Here is a 26,285-nt window from a genome sequence, read left to right as displayed (position 1 = left end):
TGGGGTATTTCCGTATTCTGGAGAAATTGCGTTACAAATTTTGGGGGTCTTTTTTTCCCCTTTTACTGCTTGTGAAAATAAAAAGTATGGGGCAACACCAGCAGTGTAAAAAAATAAAAACATTTTACACTAACAGGCTGGTGTAGACCCCAACTTTTCCTTTTCATAAAGGGGTAAAAGAAGAAAAAGCCCCCCAAAATTTGTAGTGCAATTTCTCCCGAGTACGGAACTACCCCATATGTGGCCCTAAACTGTTTCCTTGAAACACAACAGGGCTCCGAAGTGAGAGAGCACCATGCGCATTTGAGGACTAAATTAGGGATTGCATAGGGGTGGACATTGGGGTATTCTACGCCAGTGATTTCCAAACAGGGCGCCTCCAGCTGGTGCTAACCTCCCAGCATGCCTGGATAGGCAGTGGCTGTCCGGAAATGCTGGGAGTTGTTGTTTTGCAACCGCTGGAGGGTCCGTTTTGGAAACACTGCTGTACAATACGTTTTCATTTTATTGGGGGGGGGGGCAGTGTAAGGGGGTGTATATGTAGTGTTTTACCCTTTATTTTGTGTTAGTGTAGTGTTTTTAGGGCACATTCGCACTGGTGGGATTCGGTGAGTTTCCCGCTAGGAGTTTGCGCTGCGGCAGAAAGTTTGCCACAGCTCAAACTTGAAGCAGAAAACTCACTGTAAACCTGCCCGTGTGAATGTACCCTACAATCCTTCAGCTGTTTCAAAACTACAACTGCCAGCATGTACTAACAGACAGTGCATGCTGGGAGTTGTACTTTTGCAACAGCTGGAGGCACACTGGTTGGGAAACCTTCAGTTAAGTTCTGTTATTTAACTCAGTATTTTCCAACCAGTGTGCCTCTGGCTGTTGCAAAACTATAACTCCCAGCATGTACTGATCACCGAAGGGCATACTGAGAGATGTAGTTATGCAACAGCTGGAGGTACGCAACTACAACTCCCAGCATGCAGAGACAGCTGTTTGCTGTTTGGGCATGCTGGGATTTGCAGTTTTGCAACATCTGGAGGGCCACAGTTTAGAGACCACTGTATAGATGTCTCAAACTGCAGCCCTCCAAATGTTGCTAGGCAACTCACCGGCTCCCGTAGGATCTAGGGAGCCGCATCGCCGCCCTCTGCTGCCACCGATCCCCACCGCTGATCATCGCCTCCGCTGATGGGTAAGTGGACCTCCGGCACAGGTCCCCTTCGGTTTCTCCGTTCTGCCCTGCCTATTGTGGATGGGCAGAACGGAGAAACCGAAAGTTAACCCCCCCCCCCCCCCGCACCCGATCTGCTATTGGTCGTGCTTATAGATGACCACCCCTGCCACCTCACTCCTATCCCTTCAGGGAGATCGTGGGTGTCTTTGACAACCCCGATCCCCCTTATTTTCCATAGACCCATATGACCCTGAATCGCGCAAATCGCTGTTGTGAATTCACCGGCGATTGCCGACATGGGGGGGGGGGGTGTCTGATGACCCCCCCTGGGCATTTGCACGGGGTGACTGCTGATCGATATCAGCAGTCACCCCGGTTCAATCCTCGCCCGGACGTACTCCCTTGGTCCTTAAGGGGTACTCCGGGGAACAAAATCCATAGCCTCTCTTTTACCTCTCAACAACCTATTCATTTGTCTAAATATCATTCATTGGTAATATAGAGCAGTTTCCTCTCTTTGGTTGTCTCTTACATGCATGAAGTGAGGGAATCACATCATTTAGCCATCCACTCTGTCAGAATCCCTCTCTGAAAGCAGTCCCCACCCTCCTGAGAGACACAGACCATGTGGTTTCTGCCCTGCACTGATGAGTCATGCTCTCTTTAGTGCCAAGAACTGGGAGGTGTGTGTAGCCTCAGCCAATCAGACACTGAATCTCTCTCTGCTGCTCAAAGCAGAAGGGTGAGGGCTGGAAAAGATTCAGAATGGCAAAAAAATATTAAGCAGACAAATGTTATGGAATATCTATTTTAGTGTTACTATCCCAGAAAGCCACATGGAGTTTGTTTAGACAAAGGCAAAATGGAGTCTGTCCCACAGGTAAATGGGGTCTCCCAGGCATATCTGCAGGGCAAGGTGTTTTTGTAAACAAAGCCAACACACAGGTGGGCTGGAAAAGGGGCGGCGACAACACAATAAACACCATTGCAAGGACAATAGAGGTCTCTCTTTCTTCCCATGGACAACAACCACACTAACTCCCTTTCAACTTCCTGGTGGGTCCTGATTCTACAACAAAAGGGATGAAGTTTTTTCCTCCATGCCATCCTTTGTTCCAGTTTCATACTTGCTGTATGGGTTCCCCGAAGATAAGTATTTCAGTATTTATATTCTTTTGTCGTTTTTTTTTTTATATATTATAGATGTTGTACCTTTTAAAGGAAAATCCACCCAAATAGCCAACAGTGTTCCTACTAAGGATCGACTGATTATCGGTTTGGCCGATATTCACGATTTTGGACGTTATCAGTATCAGCAATTACCTTGCCGATAATCCCCCACAACGCATCCCCCACTGCACCGCCCCGGCCAGAGACCGCCATCAACGCTGCCCCATTGCCTCCCCCATCCCAGGTTGTATAATTACCTGTTCCCGGGGTCCACGCTACTTCCGGTGTCCTGCGTTACGCTGTGTGCTGCGCAATGACGAGTGACATCCTCAACGCGACGTCACCGTCAGTGCGCACATTGGCAGCTCAGAACGCTGCCAGAGCCAGAATTATAAAACCGGGGATGGGGGAGGCAATGGGGCAGCGGTTGGACTAAGGACCGGCAGGGAGAGAGAAGCGGGCGGCGGTCTCTGGCCCCGCAAAAGCCGATGCAGTTCAATGATTTAAAGCAGGCGCTTTAAATCATTGATCTGCAGCAGGGCCGGGTTGCAGAAATAGCCGATAACTTATACCGATATTCCGGTATAAGTTATCGGCTATTGGCCTTATCGGTCCTAAAAAAAAAACACACAAAAAAAAAATCAAATATCGGTCGATCCCTAGTTTCTACTATAATTGTTGAATATGTGTTCATTTACACTACAGCTTTAATGGTCTAACTTTCTTCGTACTGTATGTTTCTTTGTTCTTAGTTAGATCGTGTTTAGTTGATTGTTTATTAAACATTTTTATCTCAGCCAGTATTTGGGTGTGTAGTGTTAATTTGTCCATAGGCTATTAGGATATAACTCTTACAAAATTCCTAATAAATAGGTTGGTCTGTGGGGTGTTTATTAATGCATTTGGGCTCCAGCAATACTGCTTAGTTAAGTGTCTAATGTACCTGGGCATTGTGAATATATTGTTTTCACTAGACCACATAGTGGCAGCCATCTTGAGTCTCAGCCATATTGATGGCCTCAGATGCATGGTATGCAGATATTTAATTGGTTGCATAACGTTTTGAGCTAAATCTAATTTTACCCCAAAGCCACGAACCACAACACCAGAGAAGACAACAGAGGCCACAGGAGCAATGCATATCAGGCAGGATGGTTTACATGGAACATATCTAGTTTTTGTGATGGCTTCGGAGCTTTTATTATTATATATACATACATACATACATACATACACACACACACTTCCCTGGAGTATCCCTTTAAGTAGTGTGGGTTTTTAGATACATTTATCATTTGAGACTTTTTAAAAAGTTATAACATTTTTGTGGAATCACAATGGGCGGAGTATAAATCCACAGCAAAAAAGTGCACCAAATTCATCATATATTGCATGACAATGTAATAAATATCATTTTAGTATAAGTAAAGGAAAAAATAAAAAAAAAAGAGTGCAAGATAGAAAAGAGAGAGATATTCTCGAACAATATAGTCCCCCAAAGATTGACTGATGTCACTTATGGTTTTAGGACACTCTCCCTTAAGTAATTTCCTAGGAACTAAAAATGGAGAGCAAATATATATTGCTATGTGAAATGAATGTAGACCAGTGCAGGCCATATGATAAGGGAGGGGGTAGAGAAATACTAAGTTCCTCATGCTCCTAAAACTGCAGGGACATGGAGCACCCCTATAGAGAAGATATAATAGGGTATTTTACATATAAAACATGCATAAAAATTGTATTAGGGCTAATTACTACACCAGCTTGAGCATTTTTGGAGATTTTACAATTAATGACCATAAAGAAGGTTTTTACTTGTTGCAAAGAACAATGATAAAAAAAATCTTTCATTTTCCCCTAGACAATAAGTGGTGAATCATAAAGATTTACAACAAATATAAATGAGCCTTTATTTAAAACATTCCTGTGACCACGGAAAATCCTGGGACATGCAATCAGTACTTTACTACAGTCATACATTGATAAATATCTGGTATCTTTTACCAGTAGTTGCAGCTTATTAACCAAACAATGACAATTTATCCAAATCCCCATATTAGAAGGCCTGCTATTTTGGCTTTATATAAATACCTCTACTTTTTTGTTGTGTCTACAAGGTATTCTCCCTTCCCAGTGGCTCACTTCCAGTTTTGTTTCATCTCTCATCCGAATACCATTTTACCTGGCTTGAAAAGGTGTGGATTGAGATAGTTGGGTGGTACTGTATCGCAATTGTCATGTGTGGGCAAAACCACGCCTGTATGCAGTGGCCAATTTACAAATGATGTTCCCACAACTTTGCTCATAGTAAGAGACAGGACAAAACCAGAAGAAGGCTGCTAGGGAGCGAGGAAAAACCAAGAGTAATATTTTCTACTTCAAATTGTTGGACACGATGAAAACAATATCAAATAACACACCTGCTCATTCGTGACTTTCTTTTTTCACAGTAGCAAATATGTTATTTGAGCAACCAAATTCTGACTTGGAGAGACAAAAAAAAAGAAAAAAAAAATTTATTATACAGTGCACATTTCAGAATTTCAGTGGGGGAATTAAAAATTTCTGCAGCTGAAAGAACCATATTGCTCATTATTTTGGTGGAATCCACACAGATTACGTTGTCCTGTACGGGGATGTCAATATCCAAGCGCCTTCTCCAGATGAATTATTTCTGGCAATCCGCAATAAGAACGTTTTCTTTATACAGGTACCCTTTAAACTGTATTCTCCAGGTTTCCTGCAGCTAAAATTACACTTGCGGATTATGTTGCTACCCATTTAAATTAAGGAGTAGCCACATAATTGGCTTGCGCAATTTTGGCTGTGGGAAACCGGCAGAGGATAAGTTACCTGTGATATTACTCTTAAGCCACGAAGAAATGGTTCTTAATCTAAGACAATGTTAGGCACTTTGTTGCATTAGGCACTTGATTAGCAACTATATAGGATAAATTCTTTACCTTTTGTCTGTATAAAAAAAAAAAAATGATTGCAATCTGGAATCCATTATAATATTTTGTTAATCATTTTTACTATGTATATAATTTTGGTCTATTAAGAGAATATATATATATCTAAATGTGCCATCAAGGGGTTGCGAGGGCGGTAATCCCTGAGCACTGTAAATCCTCATAGACAGTGTTCAAGTTCATGGAGACCTTAAAGTGGTACTCCGGCGTTCAACGTGTTTTTCCGTTTTTGACTTACCCTATTTGTTTTGTTTAATTTCTATTCTTGTTGTTTAGGCTACTCTATCTCCATTCTTTGTTGTCTTTTTATCCCCCACTTTGTTTTCCTATCTTTGCTTCTATTTCCTGTTTCTTGCTGTGCTGAAGACTATAAATCCCAGCTAGCCATATGCCTTGCTGGTTTGGGGCGGCTCCCCCCCCCCCCCCCCCCCCGTTTGTTCCGCCCTTTACCCACTCTACTATTTTCCCGTGTCAGCACCCTTATACACAGCACACTAATATAATCAGCCCTGGTTGGGATACACTGGCATACACACACAAAAGGGACTACAACTCCCAGCATGTGTCATTCAGGAGTGAGTCTTCAGTCTGTGGTATAACACCAGCATGCTGCCTCTGTAGTCTCCTGGGGTTTGTAGTTCACCACACCTCTATAGGGCATACACCAGTGTTTCCCATCCAGGGTGCCTCCAGGTGTTGCAAAACTACTACTACCAGCATGCCCGGACAGCCAAAAGCTGTCTGGGCATGCTGGGAGTTGGTAGTTTTGATACAGCTGGAGGAACACTGGTTTGGAAACACTGGTGTAACATGATCTGTATGCTGAATAGGCCAACCAACCAGTGTGCCTACAGCTGTTACAAATCTAAAACTCCCAGCATGCCCAAAGTCTGTCCAGGCATGCTGGGAGTTGTAGTTTTGCAACAGCTGGAGGAACACTGGTTTGTAAACACTAGCATACACACACATAACAGAGATTACAACTCCCAGCATATGTCATTCAGGATTGTCCCCCCCCCCCTCCTCCCTTCACACACAGAAATCATCCCCAGTCCGAGATTTATTCCTCTGCAGTCTATACATCCCCAGCCCGTGCACTTTGTTATCCTCCCCTTCAGATAACACTCTTATCTTCTCTGTCTTCTTTCAGTGCAGACCTGCATCCTCAGAAATATGTCCTCTCTCTCCCCCTGCTCTGGCTTCTTTCTCTCATGCAGACCTGCGTCCTCCAGGAGGGGGAGATGAGGGGGCGTGGCTTATTTCTCTCATGCAGTTCTGAAAGAACAGAGAAAAAAAAAAGCCCTGACATGTAGACCACAGCCTAATCCTAACATGACTGACGTTGTGGACAACAGTAAGAGATCCAACACAGAACTACAGAACTTCTTGGCCCACGAACAGGTAAGAAAAAAAAGAGACACATGCTACACAAACATATAATACATGTCCATTGCAAAAAACATGAACATTAAAAAGGAAGATGCAATATAGCCAAAAATCTTAACCACCGGAGTACTCCTTTAAACAGGGTCTGTAGAATGTAGGCATTGGTGGCATCTGACAGCTTTGCTAGTATCTGGTTTTCCGGGGACACTTTGGTGGCATATAGTCCTGTGGAAATATTCCCTCCCTGTACTCCCCTCTCCCCCCCTCCTTTATGTGACTAGTCACATTTTAGTTGTTTACCTAATCGATGGTGGCCGGATTTTAATATTTTCTAATAAGATGCAGACTCAACTTTTTATCTACATATAATTTTAATATCCATTTATGGTCAAGCAACTTTTTTTGTAGGTTTTATGTAATAAATAGTTGCACAGACATACTTGCTTCTTACTGGTGCTCAGTTACCTATTTATGTATGATAAAGCATACACTGATTATACAATATATTTATGGGCACATATTCTAGTCTGTTACATAGGAAAGTACCCCTTTAATCCTGTGTCATTGTGACCTTATGGTGCCAGTATATTATGGGACACTAAAATAAATTACATTTATTTATAAGGGAAAAGAACAAAAATATATGTTTACACTAAATCTGCTTCTATAACTGTTATTTACTATATTTTCAGGATTTAATAAGAAATCACAGGGAGTTATAAGTACATAAAAAGGCTCATAACAGATTTGTTATTTCCATTGTAAAATAGAACCCATGATGCCAGGGTTACTTCTGTTAGTGACACTGTGTGTTAACTTACCTTTGCCTTGACGTATTAATGGCAAGAAAGCTTTTGTTACTCTTATTGTTCCCCACAAGTTCACTTCTGCTATTTCTTTATACGTGTCAAGGCTTGTGAACTCTACTTCTCCAAATGTAGAAATACCAGCATTATTCACCAGACCCCACAAACCTGTAAAGAAAGTGAAAGCTAAGCATGGACTGGGTTGGCAAGCTGACATTTTTATCAATGTACTGGGTAAATCAGCCTTTCTGCAGTCTGGGGAAAGCTGGGTAATATTCTCTGCAGAGATATAATAGAGGCCATACATTTCTACCTAGTATATGTAACTGAGGCTCTGCTCAACTGTGGCGTAATGACTGCTGTCCTAATGTGGTATATATAAAACATTAAGACAATTGTATACTGTATGCCTATGTTTCTGTCCCTATATAAACTAATCAGTAAGATTGCTTCTGAAATAAAGATCTTGTATTGTGTTACTGCAATCACTGAGGTATAGCTAGCTGGTGCCAATATGTGTGTACAACTGCTAGTACTATACAACTATATGGTGGCCAGATATTAAAGAAAATCTGTCACCAGTGTCACCTGCACTAACCTGTTGGTACAGAGAGGTAGTGCAGGTGACATTGATGACAACGGTACTTACCTTGTCCTGTTCCATGCAGGGGAGCTCCAGTAATCTTCTGTGCTAGCTCCAGCCCCGGGCCCGGCTTGGGGCACGGGCGGAGCTTAGTGAGGTCACCGCTGCTGTTCTCTAGCAGCGGGACCCAGCAGAAAGCAACAGAGACTTGGGGCATGGCCGGAGCTTAGTGACGTCACCGCTGCTGCTCTCTGTTGGGTCCCGCTGCTAGAGAATAGCAAAGGTTGTCACTAAGCTCCGCCCCTTCCCCAAGCCGGGCCCGGAGCTGGAGCCAACGGAGAAGATTACAAGAGATCCCCTGCACGGAATGGGACAAAGTAAGTACCGTTGTCATCAGTGTCACCTGCACTACCAACAAGTTAGTGCAGGTGACTCTGGTGACAGATTTCCTTTAAAGCAACACTCCAGCACAAAACTATTCATAGAAAGGGTAACTGCCTTGCTACCCTCTCTACTGGGCACTTTATTTTCACAATACGATGCCAGTGCAAAGCAGCCCCAAAACAAAGCCAAGCCCCCTGCATGCTTTATAGAAGGTACAGTGTTCTTGTCTTTGAATGCTTCAATTCGCATCTGCGAACATAAACCTCATGTGACTTGGCAAAAACTCCTGTATTGTTTCATCTGTTCAAAGGACATTCTTCCAGAAACTTTTTCTGTCCTTTGTACAGAAAAGACAAAACTTTTGGCAAGATAACACTATACCTATTGTGAATCATGGAGGAGGCTTAGTTATGTTTTGAGGCGGAGGCAGAGTTATGTTTTGGGGCTTCAAGGCATTCTGGAGCAAAATGTGCTGCCCAGTGTCAGGAAGCTTGGTCTCAGTCACAGGTCCTTCAATAGGATAATGACCCAAAACACACAACTAGAAACACCCAAGAACATTGGACTATTCTGAAGTGGCTTCTATGAGTAATACAATACAAGAATTTAGGTGGACTACTGTGGTAGATGTAAACAATGACATTGGCTAACCCTCAACGCTGATGTTAAAATTGAGACATTAACCAGTATATCCTTATATGAAGGACATACCTGAGCCCGCACACCAATGCCAAGGTTTCTCAAGTGGCACGGGACCTAACACTAACCTACCAGTGCATGATAAGCAAAACCAGGGGCCAGTGGGCAATTTCAGCAGCATTAGGTCCGACTCACAGCCTCCCCCCCCCCAGATACCCTCCAGTGTGGCTGGGCACACATACAATGGGAAGAGGGAGGCAGACTATAAAAGCCACACCCAAGTTGGCTGATATGGTTGCCAGCCTCACAGGTGGACCTTAATGCTGCCTTAATAGTGATCAAGGCGCATTAAATGTGGAGTTTATACACCTCCAAGTATAAGATTTAAACAACAACAAAGACGTGGTCTCAAATGGCAGGAGGTGCTCAACCCCAAATGCAGTTGTGCATTTATGCTGGGGGAGCAGATCCTTGTAGCACTTGTAGTCTGCTGCAGGCATCCCCCATTGTATGCATTTTTTATGCCCTTACCAACAGACCACAAGGGCAGGATCTGCTCCCCCAGCATAAATGCACAACTGCATTTGGGCTTGAGAAATCCCCCCAAAATTTGTAACCTCATTTCTCAGGCTGCTGCTTCCAAGGCCATCAGGATATTGTCATGTATAAAAAGAGGCATGGACTCGAGGGACAGGGACATAATACTCCCCCCCTTTATAAAGCATTGGTACGGCCTCACCTGGAATATGCTGTTGAGTTTTGGGCACCAGTCCATAAAAGGGACACTGTGGAGCTGGAAAGGGTGCAGAGACACGTGACTAAACTAAAATGGTTCATGGAACATCTTAGCTATGAGGAGCGATTAAAGGAGTTACAATTGTTTAGTCTTGAGAAGAGACGTTTAAGGGAGGATATGATAAATGTACCGTATATACTCGAGTATAAGCCGACCCGAGTATAAGCCGAGACCCCTAATTTCAACCCAAAATCCCAGGAAAAGTTATTGACTCGAGTATAAGCCTAGGGTGGGAAATACCTCATCCCCCCCTGTCATCATCCAGACCCGTCATTAACATCCTCATCATCATCCCCTTGTCATCATCCCACACATCCCCCCTTCATCATCCTCTTATCATCCCGCACATCCCCCCCTTCATCATCCCCTTATCATCCCACACATCCCCCCTTCATCATCCCCTTGTCATCATCCCACACATCCCCCCTTCATCATCCCCTTATCATCCCACACCCCCCCTTCATCATCCCCTTATCCCACACATCCCCCCTTCATCATCCCCTTATCATCCCACACCCCCCCCTTCATCATCCCCACCCCCCTTCATCATCCCCACACCCCCCCTTCATCATCCTCTTCTCATCATTCGCCCTCAGTGGTCTTCAACCTGCGGACCTCCAGAGGTTTCAAAACTACAACTCCCAGCAAGCCCGGGCAGCCATCGGCTGTCCGGGCTTGCTGGGAGTTGTAGTTTTGAAACCTCCGGAGGTCCGCAGGTTGAAGACCACTGCGGCCTTCAACATCATCCAGCCCCCTCTCACCCCCTTTAGTTCTGAGTACTCACCTCCGCTCGGCGCTGGTCCGGTCCTGCAGGACTGTCCGGTGAGGAGGTGGTCCGGTGAGGAGGTGGTCCGGGCTGCTATCTTCACCGGGGGCGCCTCTTCTCCGCGCTTCCGGCCCGGAATAGAGGCGTTGCCTTGACAATGACGCAGAATTACGTTGGCAATGAACGCACCTCTGCGTCGTTGTCACGGCAACGTGACTATTCTGAGGCCGGACCCGAAGCGCTTAGAAGAGGCCTCCCCGGTGAAGATAGCAGCCCGGAACACTATCCCACCGGACCACCTCCCCACCGGACAGCCCTGCAGGACCGGACCAGCGCCGAGCGGAGGTGAGTACTCAGAACTAAAGGGGGTGAGAGGGGGCTGGATGATGTTGAAGGCCGCAGTGGTCTTCAACCTGCGGACCTCCGGAGGTTTCAAAACTACAACTCCCAGCAAGCCCGGACAGCCGATGGCTGCCCGGGCTTGCTGGGAGTTGTAGTTTTGAAACCTCTGGAGGTCCGCAGGTTGAAGACCACTGCGGGTGGGGGAGTTCACTCGAGTATAAGCCGAGGGGGGTGTTTTCAGCACGAAAAATCGTGCTGAAAAACTCGGCCTATACTCGAGTATATACGGTATATTAAGTACATTAATGGCCCATACAAAAAATATGGAGAAAAACTGTTCCAGGTTAAACCCCCCCCGAAAAGGACGAGGGGGCACTCCCTCCGTCTGGAGAAGAAAAGGTTTAGTCTCAAGGGGCGACACGCCTTCTTTACCATAAGAACTGTGAACTTATGGAACAGTCTACCTCAGGAACTGGTCACAGCAGGAACAATTAACAGCTTTAAAACAGGATTAGATACATCCCTGGAACAAAATAACATTAATGCTTATGAAGAAATATAAAATCCCATCCCTTCCCCAATATCGCGCCACACCCCTACCCTTCAATTCCCTGGTTGAACTTGATGGACGTATGTCTTTTTTCAACCGTACTAACTATGTAACTATGAGTAAGGAAATATCTCATGTGTATGTCAAGGGCTCTGTGGGTGCACTAGAGGGCTCAGAAGGGAGCGACAATGGGATTTTGGAGAGAGAGTTTTTCTGAAATGGTTTTTGGGGGGCATGTCACATTTAGGAAGCCCCTATGGTGCCAGAACAGCAAAATACCCCCCCCCCCCCATGGCATACTATTTTGGAAGCTACACCCCTCAAGGAACATAACAAGGGGTACAGTGAGCCTTAACACCCCACAGGTGTTTGACAACTGCATTTTTTTTCCCCCCAAATTTTTTTTTTTTTTTTTTTTACAAGGAGTAATAGAGGAGATGGGGTTACAAATTTTGGGGGACATTTTCTCCTGAGTATGGAAATACCCCATGTGTGGACGTCAAGTGCACTGCGGATGTACTACAATGCTCAGAAGAGAAGGAGTCACATTTGGCTTTTGGAAAGCAAATTTAGCTGAAATGGTTTTTGGGGGACATGTCGAATTTAGGAAGCCCCTATGGCAGTGATGGCGAACCTTTTTGAGCCCGAGTGCCCGAACCATAATGCATGCCAACTTTTTCCCCTCAAAGTGCCAGCACAGCAATTAAATCAGAATACACATTAGCTTGGCAGTATAGTTCCCCCACATTAGGTGCAGTATAGTTCCCCCACATTAGGTGCAGTATAGCTCCCCCACATTAGGGTTGGCAGAATAGTTCCCTCCACAAGGTTGGCAGTATAATTCCCCCCACAAGGTTGGCAGTATAATTTCCCCCACATTAGGCAGTCAGTGTCCCCCCCCCCACATTAGGCAGTCAGTGTCCCCCCCCCCCCACATTAGGCAGGCAGCGTTCCCCCCCACATTAGGCAGGCAGCGTTCCCCCCCACATTAGGCAGGCAGTGTTCCCCCCCACATTAGGCAGGCAGTGTTCCCCCCCCACATTAGGCAGGCAGTGTTCCCCCCCCCACATTAGGCAGGCAGTGTCCCCCCCCCCACATTAGGCAGGCAGTGTTCCCCCCCCCACATTAGGCAGGCAGTGTTCCCCCCCCCACATTAGGCAGGCAGTGTTCCCCCCCCCACATTAGGCAGGCAGTGTTCCCCCCCCACATTAGGCAGGCAGTGTTCCCCCCCCCACATTAGGCAGGCAGTGTTCCCCCCCCACATTAGGCAGGCAGTGTTCCCCCCCCCCCACATTAGGCAGGCAGTGTCCCCCCACAGACATACAGCCTCCAGCCATATACAGTGCATGGCTGGAGGCTGTATGTCTGTGTCGGAACACCGAAGAGAACGTCCCGCTGGTCACTTACCATGCGCGCGTCATCCTCGGTCCTCCCCGATGCTCCGCTCTGCTTTACGTGAACACGCACGGGACGTCAGTGACGTGACGTCCCTGCGTGCTCTACCTCCCGGCGGTCCCTGCGTTTTTAAAGCCAACGCGGGTCCGCAGAGAGGTAACCGGGACATCCTTGCGTCCCAAAATGACCTTTCGGGACACAGGGATGTCAGGATTGTGACGAGGGCCTGTGGCCGCGTGCCCACACAGGGGGCTCAGCGTGCCACCTGTGGCACGCGTGCCATAGGTTCGCCATCACTGCCCTATGGTGCCAGAACAGCAAAAAAAAAAACCTGAGCCTTAACACCCCACAGGTGTTTGATAAATGTTCATTAATTTGGGATGCTGGGGTTACCCCAAATTTTTCATTTTCACAAGTGGTAATAGGAGAAAATGTCACCGTAAATTTGTAAATACATTTCTTTGGCGTAAGGACATACCTCACATCTGGAAGTTAACAGCTCTGCGGGGGCACACTAAAAAATATGCCCACCCCAAACCCTATGCTCTGAATCATCATTCTGCGAATGTGATGTGTGTGGCCGTCCCTAACCTGTTGCCCCAAATGCGCACCCCGCTCAGGTGGAGAGAGAGTGCTGCGCAAAAAACACAAAAAAAAGTCCCCGATGTTAGTGACTCAGTGACCCATAACCCATTTTTGGGAAAAGATACCCCCAGAGGTCTTAGCAGGTTTTTTTGTTTTTTATTAAACTTTTTTTGGGGGCAATTTAGTGGTTTATGGGGTTGAAATTTGGAATGTACTCTGGACTTGGCACATTGGGGTCAAATTATGAGAAGATAAAATGAATAGGGAAAATTTAGTGCTCCATGGAAGTGTGATATTCCCTGAAGAAGTTTTTAATGCAGAGGCCCGGATGCTCGGGGCAAGTGTCACATGGATAGGTGGCGTCCTTCCGTATCTCCCTCTTGTTACACACTCTGCATTTTTTTCTGGGATTGTCCCTTCTTTCCAGTGTGAGGGACTTCACCTGGAAAGTGTTGGCCTGGGACAATCCTGGCACCAATAACTTCAGTTTCTTGGGAACTCCGGCCTGCTCTTTCCCGGTCGCCAAAAATCAGGGCCTTTAGGACTTCTTGGTACTGGAGGAATGTCCCTGTGTTGCCAGCGTGCTGGGACAGTACAAAAGAGTTGCACATGGCAACCTGTACCAAGTAGACCGCAACTTTTTTCTACCATACCCTTGTTTTCCGCATGGCTTTCTATGGCTTGAGGGTTTGATCAGAGAGATCAACTCCCCCATATACTGATTGTAGTCCAGAATACAATCAGGCTTGTGGACCGGTGTTGTGGTACCTCGCACAGGGACAGGCGAGCTGCAGTTACCATGAATTGTGGTCAGCATAAGGACATCCCTCTTATCCTTATACCTGACCAGCAACAGGTTTTCATGGGTAAGGGCATGGGACTCATCCTTGGGCATAGGTGTCTGGATCAAATTTAGAGGGAGGCCTCTCTGGTTCTTCCGCACTGTCCCACAAGCGGACGTGGATCTGGCGGCCAGGGATGTTAACAGAGGGAAGCTGGTATAAAAGTTATCCACGTAAAGCTGGTAACCCTTATGGGTGCACAAGGTCCCAAACTATTTTCCTGCTAACATTCTGGGACATTCTGGGGGTTCAATACGGGAATCTCGTCCCTCACAAACTCTAAACTTGTAAGTGTACCCGAAGGTACTCACAAAGTTTGAAGAGTTTCACGCCAAACTGCGCCCGCTTCGAGGGAATATACTGGCGGAATATGAGTCTCCCCTTAAAACGGATAAAAGACTTATCTACCGAGAGCTCCCTGAGCGGTACGTAGGCCTCCAAAAATGCAGCATTATCAGTGTAATGAAGGCATTTCTGAATGGCCTCGAACCGCTTCAGTGTCATGGCCATGAAGCGGGGTCTGTTCGTTTAATCTCCGTTGTATGTAAATTGTTTGAGGGTTTTCTAAGAGATGCTATTTTGAAGTATCTTGATAAAAAAAAAAATGTATGACCCCATATCAGCATGGCTTTATGAGGGATCGGTCCTGTCAAACTAACCTGATCAGCTTTTATGAGGAGGTGAGCTCCAGACTGGACCAGGGGCAATCGCTGGATGTCGTATTTCTGGATTTTTTCAAAGCATTTGATACGGTGCCACATAAAAGGTTGATGCATTATATACGAATGCTTGGACTGCAGTGATAGGAAACAGAGGGTGGATATTAATGGTACTTATAGATGCCCACGCCAGAGGAGGCGGTCATGGTGAACTCTGAAAAATATTTTTTAAAAGGGTCTGGATGCATTTTTTGAGAATAATAACAGTACAGGTTATGGATTCTAGATCTATATGGACAGAAGGTTGACCCAGAGATCTATTCTGATGCCATATTTGGAGTCGGGAAGGAATTCTTACCTCTAGTATGAGGTTTTTCTGCCTTCCTCTGGATCAACTCAGTAGGGACTCATTAGGGTTAGGCTGGGTTCACACCACGTTTTCTTAAATACGGTTCCCGTATACGGTTTGGAGGAGGGGGGGGCGGGGCTTAATCGCGGCGCCCGCACTCAGCCATATTCGGGAACCGTATTTAATGCAAGTCTATGAGCCGACCGGAGTGAACCGCAGCCTCCGGTCGGCTTCGTTTTCGGCCGTATGCGGTTTCCCGACCGCAGGCAAAAACGTGGTCGACCACGCCTTATAGGTTGAACTTGATGGATTCTGGTCTTTTTTCAACCTTATGAATTATATTACTATGTTACTATGTAGAGGATGTCCCAGCTCCAGTACTGCCTGACACTTGGTTTTTTGACTAGGCCCATATGCAGCACGAGGCCCCAAAATGTCCTCATTTTGGCTGCATTGATGGCATACCATTCATTGGACCTAGCCAAAAATAAATCAGGGTGATGGCTATGAACTGTTGGGCATACAAGTTAGTTTGCTCCACCATATGATTGCCAAAGCAGTCACTGAAAAAAAAAAAAAAACTAAAATAGTTTATTTCAGTGTATCCGGCCGTGTCAATTCGGAGGGTGGGGAGGGTGTGTGGTGGTGGTGGTGGGTGAAATAGGGGAAGTGTGCAGTGTATGTGTTTGGTGTAACTTATACATAACTGTTATTAGAAATCACACACAGTTATTAAAAAAAATAAAAAAATAAAAAGGTGGTGGGGGGGGGGGGGGGCTAATAAAGTCTGGATCGCGCTGCAAAATATGCGGCAGACCCTTGAGGACCTATTAGGGGCTCGGGGGGTGAAGAGTTCGCACTTTTTTTTTTTTTGTTACTTTAAACCTCCTACCTGTCCCTGCACTGAAACTCGCCCTGCACTAAAATCACTTCTTCAGCCCTGAGGGGCACAGATCTTCACAGAGGGGGGTCCCTGGCTTCTTCTCCTCAGCACTGACTGAACACTGTGGGCTAGCAGAGCTGAGTGAAGGAGACATTAACCCCTCCCCTGCTGGCTGCTATGGTCGGACGATCATCCCCCCCAGCGCTCCTGGGGAGGCGACGGGAACGCTACCTCCCCCCCACCTGCTACAGGAGGTGATTGGCGGTGTATACTACACCGCCGATCACCTTCTAATTCCAGGTCATCAGTCACACGTCACCAGTATGACTGGAATTGCCGGTGTGAATTCACCGTCAATCTGCTCCGATCGCTGAAATGGGGGGTCTCAGGACCCCCTCGGCGTTGTGACGAGATGCCTGCTGAATGATTTCAGCAGACAACCCGCTTTGGTCCCCACCCGGCAGGGACCAACATTTCCACGGGTGTACAGGTACGCCCTGGGTCTCTAGGTGGTTAAATAAAATTATGCAATACAAAATAAACAATCCTATGTGGTTAAATCATGGCTTTGTCCAAGCTAAAGCACAGGGATGGACAAAGTCCATTAACCCCTTAAGGACCAAGCCCATTTTCACCTTAAGGACCAAACCAATTATATTTTTGCATTTTTGTTTTTTTCTTCCTCGTCTTATAAAAATTTTAAACTTTTATATTTTCATCCACAGACCAGTATGAGGGCTTGTTTTTTGTGCCACCAGTTGTCCTGTGTAATGACATTAATCATTTTACCATAAAATGTATGGCGCAACCAAAAAATTATTATTTGTGTGAGGAAATTAAAAAGAAAACCGCAATTTTGCAAATTTTGGAAGGTTTCGTTTTCACGCCGTACAATTTACAGTAACAAATATGTGTTCTTTATTCTGTGGGTCAATGCGATTAAAATGATACTCATGATTACATACTTTTCTATTATTGTTGCCAATTTTTTGCGCCATGTACTTTTTATTGATACCACATTTGCGTATATAAAACTTAATATTTGTATTTTTACGTTCACCGTACGGGATCAACAACATTATATTTTAATAGTTCGGACATTTATGCATGTGGCAATACCAAATGTGTATTTATTATTATATTTAAAAAAATATATATATAAATGTAAACTTAATTTTTATTTTATTTTTTTTATTTTTTTTACACTTTATGGTGTGGGGGGGGGGGGGGGGGGGGGACTATTTATAGCAATCCTTTGATTGCTAATACTGTTCAGTGCTATGCATAGGGCTTAGCACCGATTAGTGTTATCTGTCATCTTCTGCTTTGGTCTGCTCGATCTCAGACCAGAGCAGAAGACCAGTGGAAGGCGACAAAGGCAGTTGAGGGGACCTCTGTGCGCTGTTCTGGATGATCGGATCGCTGCGACAGCGCTGCGGGCAATCCGATCATCCATATTTCCGACTGCACTGCCGCAGATGCCGTGATCTGTATTTATCACGGCATCTGAGGGGTTAATGGCAGACATCTGCGCGATCGCGCATGTTGGCCATTACCAGCGGATCCCTGGCTGCGATCAGCAGCCGGGAACAGCCGCGCACGGATCACTCCAATGCTCGCGGTCATGTATAGGACATAAATGTACGTCCTGGTGCGCTAAGTACCGCAGCATCAGGACGTAAATTTACGTTTTTGGTCGTTAAGCGAGGGTGGTCTAGTACTCCTCTGTGCTCTCTCCGGTCTGATAGTACTCCTCTGTACTCTTTCCTGTCCTATCAGACAGGAGAGAGCACAGAGGAGAGCTAGCCCACACAGGAATAAAAAATATAAAAATGTTAAAGTGATTACGCACTAATGTTTTTCCTTGAGAAACATACTCATCTGTTAATAGAGGGCCACAGCTGTGCCTTTGGTTGCCTTATTTCACGTATGTTTATTAAAAAATCTAATACATCTTTATTAGGAAAAAAATAAAAGTGATACTCACTTACCCTGGTCCCCCACAGCACCCACTCCAACGTCCCTGATCACCACCACTTGTTTTTTCCTTGGACATGAAATGTTTCAGCAGGACCTGCCTGCATAGCCTATCACTGACCAAAGTGATTCTGTCAGCGACTGGCTGGGCAGGCAGGTCCTACTGGGATATGTTGTCTTGAAAACAGGAACAAGCATGCACTAATAGGTGCTGGAATAGGGACTGCGAGGGGCCTGGGAGACGTGTAATCAATTATTTTTTTAGTTTTTTCCCATGCGCCAGCAAAATATCAAAATGTTATGACAACAGATAACCCCTTTAAAGGGGTAGTCCAGTGGTGAAAAACTTATCCCCTATCCTAAGGATAGGGGATAAGTTTGAGATCGCGGGGGTCCGACCGTTGGGGTCCCCTGCGATCTCTCTGTACGGGGCCCCGGCTATCCGCCCAGATGGCGGGTGTCGACCCCCGCACGAGGCGGCGGCCGACACGCCCCCTCAATACATCTCAATGGCAGAGCCGGAGATTGCCGAAGGCAGCGCTTCGGCTCTGCCATAGAGTTGTATTGAGGGGGCGTGTCGGCCGCCGCCTCGTGCGGAGGTCGACGCGCCCCCTTCCCGCGGGCTGTCGGGGCTCCGTACAGGAGATCGCAGGGGGCCCCAGCGGTCGGACCCCCCGCGATCTGCAACTTATCCCCTATCCATAGGATAGGGCATAAGTTGCTCACCACTGAGTCACCACTGGACTACTCCTTTAAGTATTTTCACTACATAAACCTTGCTCTCTCAGGATTATCTCACCTCAGTTACCCTATTTTTAAACAAGGCTTGAGGTGCTCTACGTAAAATATGAAGGAACATCATGAGTGATCTTACTGTGCTCACTACTAAGTGTGTGGTGGGGAGCTTTAATGTACCTTTATTAGGGTCCTCCAAGTTTTTCTTCACAAACTCAACAGCTTGTGTAATTTCTTCCTCACTGCAGACATTCAGCTGAAGCACTTTCATACGATTACATTGAAAACTTTGCAGCTCCTGAGCTCCTTCATCATTTTTATCCTGGAAACATGTTGAAAAGACCATCTTACCAATCATAGTTCACATGTCTATTTGGCCAATAATTGCCCTGTGTAATAGCCCCAGCCAATGGACAAGCAAACACTCATTCTTTAGCAAACAATGATGAAAGTAATTGGCCACACACCAACAAACCAGCAATCATTCACGCAGTCCTGCCTGAAGGATAGTTCAACAGTGTAAAGATTTGCTAAGCAAATGACGATCTACAAGACCATCGCTTGTATAGGGAACGTGGTTTGCCCATGTAAAAGGGCCCTACTATATAGCAGTCATCGTGATCTAGACTTATATACTAGGTTAAAATGGAAAACCTTTTGTCTTAAAGGAAATATGGTTTTCTTTCTTATATTTCCTTCCTAATAGTATGAGAAAAGTCTTGCTAATCTACAAGCCTAGGGAGATGTAAAATCCAACAACTACTGGAGCATGTGCCAAGGAAACATATTGGCCACAAACATGGAGAGTGAGGCTAGATTTATGTTTTGAATACTGTTGAAAGGTAAAGTAATCTTGAAAACATTTTTAATAAAAACCCCAGTACCTTCTAGCAGGATGCTAAAGCATTGTGAGAACGGGGCCTAGTGAGACATTTCAGTCCATAGTCCACATTAAGAAGAAGAAATCAGCTGTGGATTTTGCCACAAATCCGTGTTTATTCTGACGCTGTGTCACATACAGATTTTGATGGGGATTCACTGCAGAATTTAGCCCTATGAATTGAAGGGTGAAATTTGCAGTTAAAATCTACTACAGATTCACAACAGATTCCAAATTTAGCAGCATGCTTATTTGCAAACGTTTAAAACCCCAACCATCTTCTGTAATATAGCCTATGATAGAACACAGCAGAATTTATGGGTCCGACCACTGGGACACCTCGCAATCTGTATAACGATGCCTCAGAAAGAGCATGTGATATAGAAGGCACACGCTCCGTTCACTTGTATAGGAGCACCAAGATATCCAAGGGCAGCACTGCTCCCATAGAAATGAATGGAGCATGTCCCGACTACAGCAAATGCTGAGAGCCAGGGCCCCGTTCTGGATATCACAGTCAGGACCTCCCTCCGTAATCAGATACTTATCTACTATCCTGTGGAAAGAGGGGTAAGGTTGCCTACAGCACGGAGCACTTGAATATGATGGGGCTCTGCCATGAGAATATATTTAAGTATGTGACAACCTATGAAAAACTGTACCTCAGAGAACACAAAATTACATTTTCCACACTGCATCGGCTTGTCATGTATGAGACTTTATTTAACAGCACAATAGTGAGTGCAGCTCTGAAGATGACTGATTTAATAGACAGTATGCTACACACACATCACTTACATACACACACACCACTTACACAGCTCCTTATTTGTGCAGTGAGGCTGCTTTACACTGTATCTAGAACCCGCGGTCATGTACCGTATATACTCGAGTATAAGCCGAGTTTTTAAGCACAATTTTTCGTGCTGAAAACACCCCCATCGGCTTATACTCGAGTGAACTCTCCACCCGCAGTGGTCTTCAACCTGCGGACCTCCAGAGGTTTCAAAACTACAACTCCCAGCAAGCCCGGGCAGCCATCAGCTGTCCGGGCTTGCTGGGAGTTGTAGTTTTGAAACCTCTGGAGGTCCGCAGGTTGAAGACCACTGCGGCCTTCGACATCATCCAGCCCCCTCTCACCCCCTTTAGTTCTGTACAGTACTCCCCTCCGCTCGGCGCTGGTTCGGTGCTGCAGGACTGTCCGGAGAGGAGGTGGTCCGGTGGGATAGTGGTTCCGGGCTGCTATCTTCACCGGGGAGGCCTCTTCTAAGCGCTTCGGGCCCGGCCCCAGAATAGTCACGTTGCGCCTTGACAACGACGCAGAGGTACATTCATTGCCAACGTACTTCTGCGTCATTGTCAAGGCAACGCCTCTATTCCGGGCCCGCAGCGCGGAGAAGAGGCGCCCCCAGTGAAGATAGCAGCCCGGAACCACTATACCACCAGACCACCTCCTCCCCGGACAGCCCTGCAGCACCGAACCAGCGCCGAGCGGAGGCGAGTACTGTACAGAACTAAAGGGGGTGAGAGGGGACTGGATGATGTCGAAGGCCGCAGTGGTCTTCAACCTGCGGACCTCCGGAGGTTTCAAAACTACAACTCCCAGCAAGCTCGGACAGCCGATGGCTGATGAAGGGGGGGTGTGGGATGATGACAAGAGGATGATGAAGGGGGGGTGTGGGATGATGAAGGGGGGTGGGGATGATGACAAGGGGATGATGAAGGGAGGGGGGGTGTGGGAATGTGTGGGATGATGACAAGGGGATGATGATGAGGGTCTGGATGATGACAGGCGGTGATGATGATGAGGATGTTAATGACGGGTCTGGATGATGACAGTGGGGGATGATTTATTTCCCACCCTAGGCTTATACTCGAGTCAATAACTTTTCCTGGGATTTTGGGTTGAAATTAGGGGGTCGCGGCTTATACTCGGGTCGGCTTATACTCGAGTATATACGGTAACTTTGCAGAGTATTAATCACTTTCCAGCACAGAGCAGTGGAGGGAAGATTTCCTGCATAGACAGATTAGTGCTTACTGTGCACTCTGCCCCCCTCCTACTTGCAACTGGGACACATGCCCCCTAGCTTTGCTTCTGTGCTGGACCATATGTGCACGTCTGCAGCTGTGCACAAACTCACCCGAGGCCATGCTCAATAATCTTGAGTAGTGGCAAGTCCTGGGCAGACAGCATGGCTACCCTGTTTAACAAGGAATGCAGGGCCCGGAGCTGGAGCTCCAATGAGAATCTGGCCCTGGGTGTCTGCTATACATTGCACACACACAAAAGGAGGGGATCCTACACACAACCTTAATAGAAGCAGCATGGAAGGCATGAAAAATCAGTAGTGGACAGTCTAAACTGTGACTAAAGCCCTGGGGTGTGATCTCTTACACAAATGTCTCTTTGCACTTTTGTGTCTCTCCAAGTACTCCACCACCTCCCAACTTCCTACTCCCCCTTCATAGATATGTATGAGCAGTTTTAATTTGTTCTCAGGTTGAGAGTCTGTCTTGTAAGCAAAGTGCGGAACAGAGATCATTTTCAAAGTGAAAAACAGCTTAGTTTGGGTGGGAAGGGGAGGGGGAGAAGAGGAATTTAAGAAGCTTGATAAGAGGAGAAAAAAAATAAAGCATTTTTGTGCAGTAAGATATTTCAAATAGTATAGGAAAAAGAGTCGGCACTTCTGTGGTGGGTGGTGCATGTGGAAAATACAGGCATATAGAACAAAAAGTCCCAGCACTCACCAAGTTGCAAGCCAATTTGCATTTATTGTACACAGGGAAACAGGACGCGTTTCGCCAAAGCCTTCCTCTGCTGTCTAGGCAGAGGAAGGCTTTGCCCAAACGCGTCCTGTTTCCCTGTGTACAATAAATGCAAATTGGCTTGCAACTTGGTGAGTGCTGGGACTTTTTGTTCTATAAGATATAATTCAAAGACTGTTGTAAATAGATGGATACATCACAAAACATAGAACATGAGTCATAATGTAACATTGTAGCAAGTCAGCTACTCACCTTTAATAAACAACCTGCAAATACTGTAAACCCCAACTTGTGCAAATGTTTTGCCAAGGCCAGTCCAAACCCCGAGTCACAGCCTGTGATCAGCACCACCTTGCCTTGAATCTAGAAGACAGAACAGAAAAAAGTCATCACTGCCTGTTATACACAATAGTGAAAAACAAAGTTATCCTATACTAATGAAAGCGTAGTTTAAATAAACTTCATATGATTATATGTGGGAAATGCATACACAGTACATTCACCAAAAGTAAACTTCAAGCAATCCTGGCCTTACAAATAATGAGGGATTTTCTCAAAAACAGATTAGCATGGCAGGTTTATGACCACACCATTACCTGACTGGGAGGATTTTTAGAACTGTTTTGTCAGGATCTGTGTCCAACTTAAAAAATGAGATTATCGTTAAATAGCTTAGAATGCCTTGATCTCACATCTTTTTACAATTTCTTAATACGCCCTTCTATTCTTGAGATGTGTAGGTTTATAGCTGGTCTGACAATTTGTCACATGGTGGTTGCCAAAATGATCCTAAGGGTGCACAAAGATCGTGCACCATTGGACATAATATTAGTGAATCATGTTGAGTGTGACATGCAACTGCCATGGAAATGTTGCAAAAAAATGTTATCCTCTATTAACCCACTAATGACTTATGAACTGAAATAAAGAAAATATTCAACACTGGTGAATGTCAGATCACTTCTACTGAGCACAGATGTGAGTGTTATAGGGGAACTCCACTTAACTTCTTATCCCCGATCCGAAGGATAGGGTATAAGTGTCTGATGATGGGAGGTCCGACCACTTGGACTCCCCTGCGATCTGCTGCCCAGCGCCCCAGCTCTTCTCGTGCACAAAGCAGTGTTGACCACTGAACATAGTGGTGGTTGACATCCCCCTCCATGCATCTCTATGGGAGAGCCAGAGATACATGAGTACAGCGCTCGAGTATCTCCGGCTCTCCCATACTGCATGGAGGGGGCAAGTTGCACGAGGAGAGCTGGTGTTATGAAAATAAATCTTCAGACCATCAGAATGCCATGCAGGAGATCGCACGGGGTCCCAACAGTCAGACCCCCTGGGATCAGAAACTTTTCCCTTATCCTGTGGATAGGGGATAAGAAGTACTGGAGTTCCTTTTTAACTAACTTACAAATTAGTTTAACTGCGCCCCTGCAGAACAGATGAACACAATGGTGGTTATTCTATCAAAATGTATTTTCAATTCTAAACAAAACATGATTTTTTTTTTAAATTACTTTTGATTTTGCAGCTAAATCACTACACAGACTGGCAGAGGTCCATACTGGTAACTGCAGAGTACAGCACTACAGTGCTGTAGAGACAGAGTAGACTGCCCAAATTTCCTATGCAAATACAAAAGCATTCTGGCACAATTTGCACTAAAAAGTGTCTTACATGACTTTTACATTGACTGACTGAGGGATATTTACAAAGACTGGTGTGAGTTTTGAACTTGTTTAGAGTATAAATGGCGGAGAAAGTGGCGGACGTGCACCAAATGTATCAAATGGAGCACAGACTTTGTTGAATTCCCACAGAACTGTTCTATTTCATTGCGGTTAAAGGGGTACTCAGGTGGAAATCATTTTTATTATTTTTTTTTTAAACAACTGGTGCCAGAAAGTTAAACAGATTTGTAAATGACTTCTATTTAAGAATCCTAATCCTTCCAGAATTTATGAGATGCTGTTTGATCCAAGTTGTATTTCTTTCTGGAATTCTTTTCAGTTTGACCACAGGGCTCTCTGCTGACATCTCTGTCCATGTCAGGAACTGTCCAGAATACATGCAAATCCCCACAGCAAACCTATCCTGCTCTGGACAGAGGTGTCAGCAGAGAGTTCTCTGCCGAAAAACATCTCATCCCTATCCAAAGGATAGGGAATAAGATGTCTGATCAAGGGGGTCCCACCACTGGCACCCCAGTCATCCATGCACCGAGCGAACTCCACTCCGTGCCGGATGACTGGCGACTCCAGCCGCCACGCTCCCTCCATTTATGTCTATGGGAGGAGGTGTTAGATGGGGGCATGGCGTGATGTCACGAACGTGGAAGCCTTAAGCTTCAGTCTTCCAGATCCCGCCACTACTGCTGGCCTGGAGATCGCGGTTGTGGAGAGTCCCCCACGATGACACATCTTATCCCTTATACTTTGGATAGGGGATAAAATTGTTTTCGGCCGAATACCCCACACTGTGTTTATGCAGCATATCACAAGTATCTGTATAAAAAGGAATGCAGATTCTCAGATACAGTTTGATGCATTTTTGTGTCTGAGTGAATAAATGATTCACTTATCTGTCTGAACTTTCCTAAGTATTTGTAGCTCTGGGGTAAAGTCCAGTACATGTCACAGTTAAAACACTTATTCCCTATCCACAGGGAGGGTCGTTTGATCGCGGGGGGGGGGGGGGGGGGGGGGGGGGGGGGGATCTGAACACTGGGACCCCCACAATCTCCTGTGGATAGGGGGATGTGTTTTCCGCTGCAGTTGTCCTTTAATGTTCACAAGATTTCCCAGCTGGCGAATTTAGGCCCCTTTCACAATACCGTTATGACCCATCAATAAAGGCCGTCAAGCTCTATTCTTTTTTTATTTATTTATTTTTTGGAGTTTGACGGCCGTCATTTTGACCGGGTGCAACGGGCAATAACTGGTACCCATGGACCCCATTATAGTCAATAGGGTCTGTCGGCGTCGCTATTTGCAGAGAGAATAGCAGGAGAAAAAGACGGTCCAAGCACTATTTTTTTTCTCCCGCTCTTCTCCCCGACGGTCCAGATGGCCGTCACACTACCGGATCATAACAGTAGTGTGAAAGGGGCCTTATAAAATGTAAAATAAATCAACAATAAAAGGCTAAATGACTGATAATAACCCCCGATTTAACCATATCACATTTATACTATATCTCAATGTTTCCCAACCAGTTTGCCTCCTGTTGTATAACTGCAACTCCCAGCATTTCCAGACTGTAGCTTTCCAGGCATGCTGAGACTTGTAATTTTGCAACAGCTGGAGGCACACTGGTTTGGAAACACTACATCTGTATAGATTGCCATCAGAAATGCAGATCTGTATCTATCTCAGATTGTAACAATACTGTGGAATATATATATATATATATATATATATATATATATATATATATATATATATATTTTAGATAATACATAAAACAAACACACAATAAAAATTCATAGTTCTAAATAACCGGCCCTAGATACGCTATGGAAACCAGTTGTCATGTGGGCAAACATGATAGCATCAAATTTTGTAGAATATAAATGTATGACTAAGTGCGAAAATATTAAAAAACTGTATATTATAAAAAAAACATAACACTAAAATAGGGGGGA

General features: G+C 45.5%; 1 protein-coding gene across 1 annotated transcript in view; it reads right to left on the bottom strand.

The window, feature by feature from the left end:
- The window catches only part of LOC130361820 (D-beta-hydroxybutyrate dehydrogenase, mitochondrial-like), a 32,370-nt gene that overhangs the window by 5,562 nt on the left and 523 nt on the right, over positions 1–26,285 (bottom strand). The window contains exons 2-4 of the mRNA XM_056565366.1: positions 22,892–23,002; positions 19,171–19,312; positions 7,521–7,673 (exon numbers count right to left, since the gene is read on the bottom strand). Coding sequence (XP_056421341.1) covers positions 7,521–7,673; positions 19,171–19,312; positions 22,892–23,002 — 406 coding nt within the window. The remainder of the gene's footprint in view (positions 1–7,520; positions 7,674–19,170; positions 19,313–22,891; positions 23,003–26,285) is intronic.

The sequence above is a fragment of the Hyla sarda genome, chromosome 3 (genome assembly GCF_029499605.1).
Source record: "Hyla sarda isolate aHylSar1 chromosome 3, aHylSar1.hap1, whole genome shotgun sequence".
Lineage (NCBI taxonomy): Eukaryota > Metazoa > Chordata > Amphibia > Anura > Hylidae > Hyla > Hyla sarda.
The sequence above is the reverse complement of the archived record's forward strand: the minus strand, read 5'-3'. Positions and strand labels throughout refer to the sequence as shown.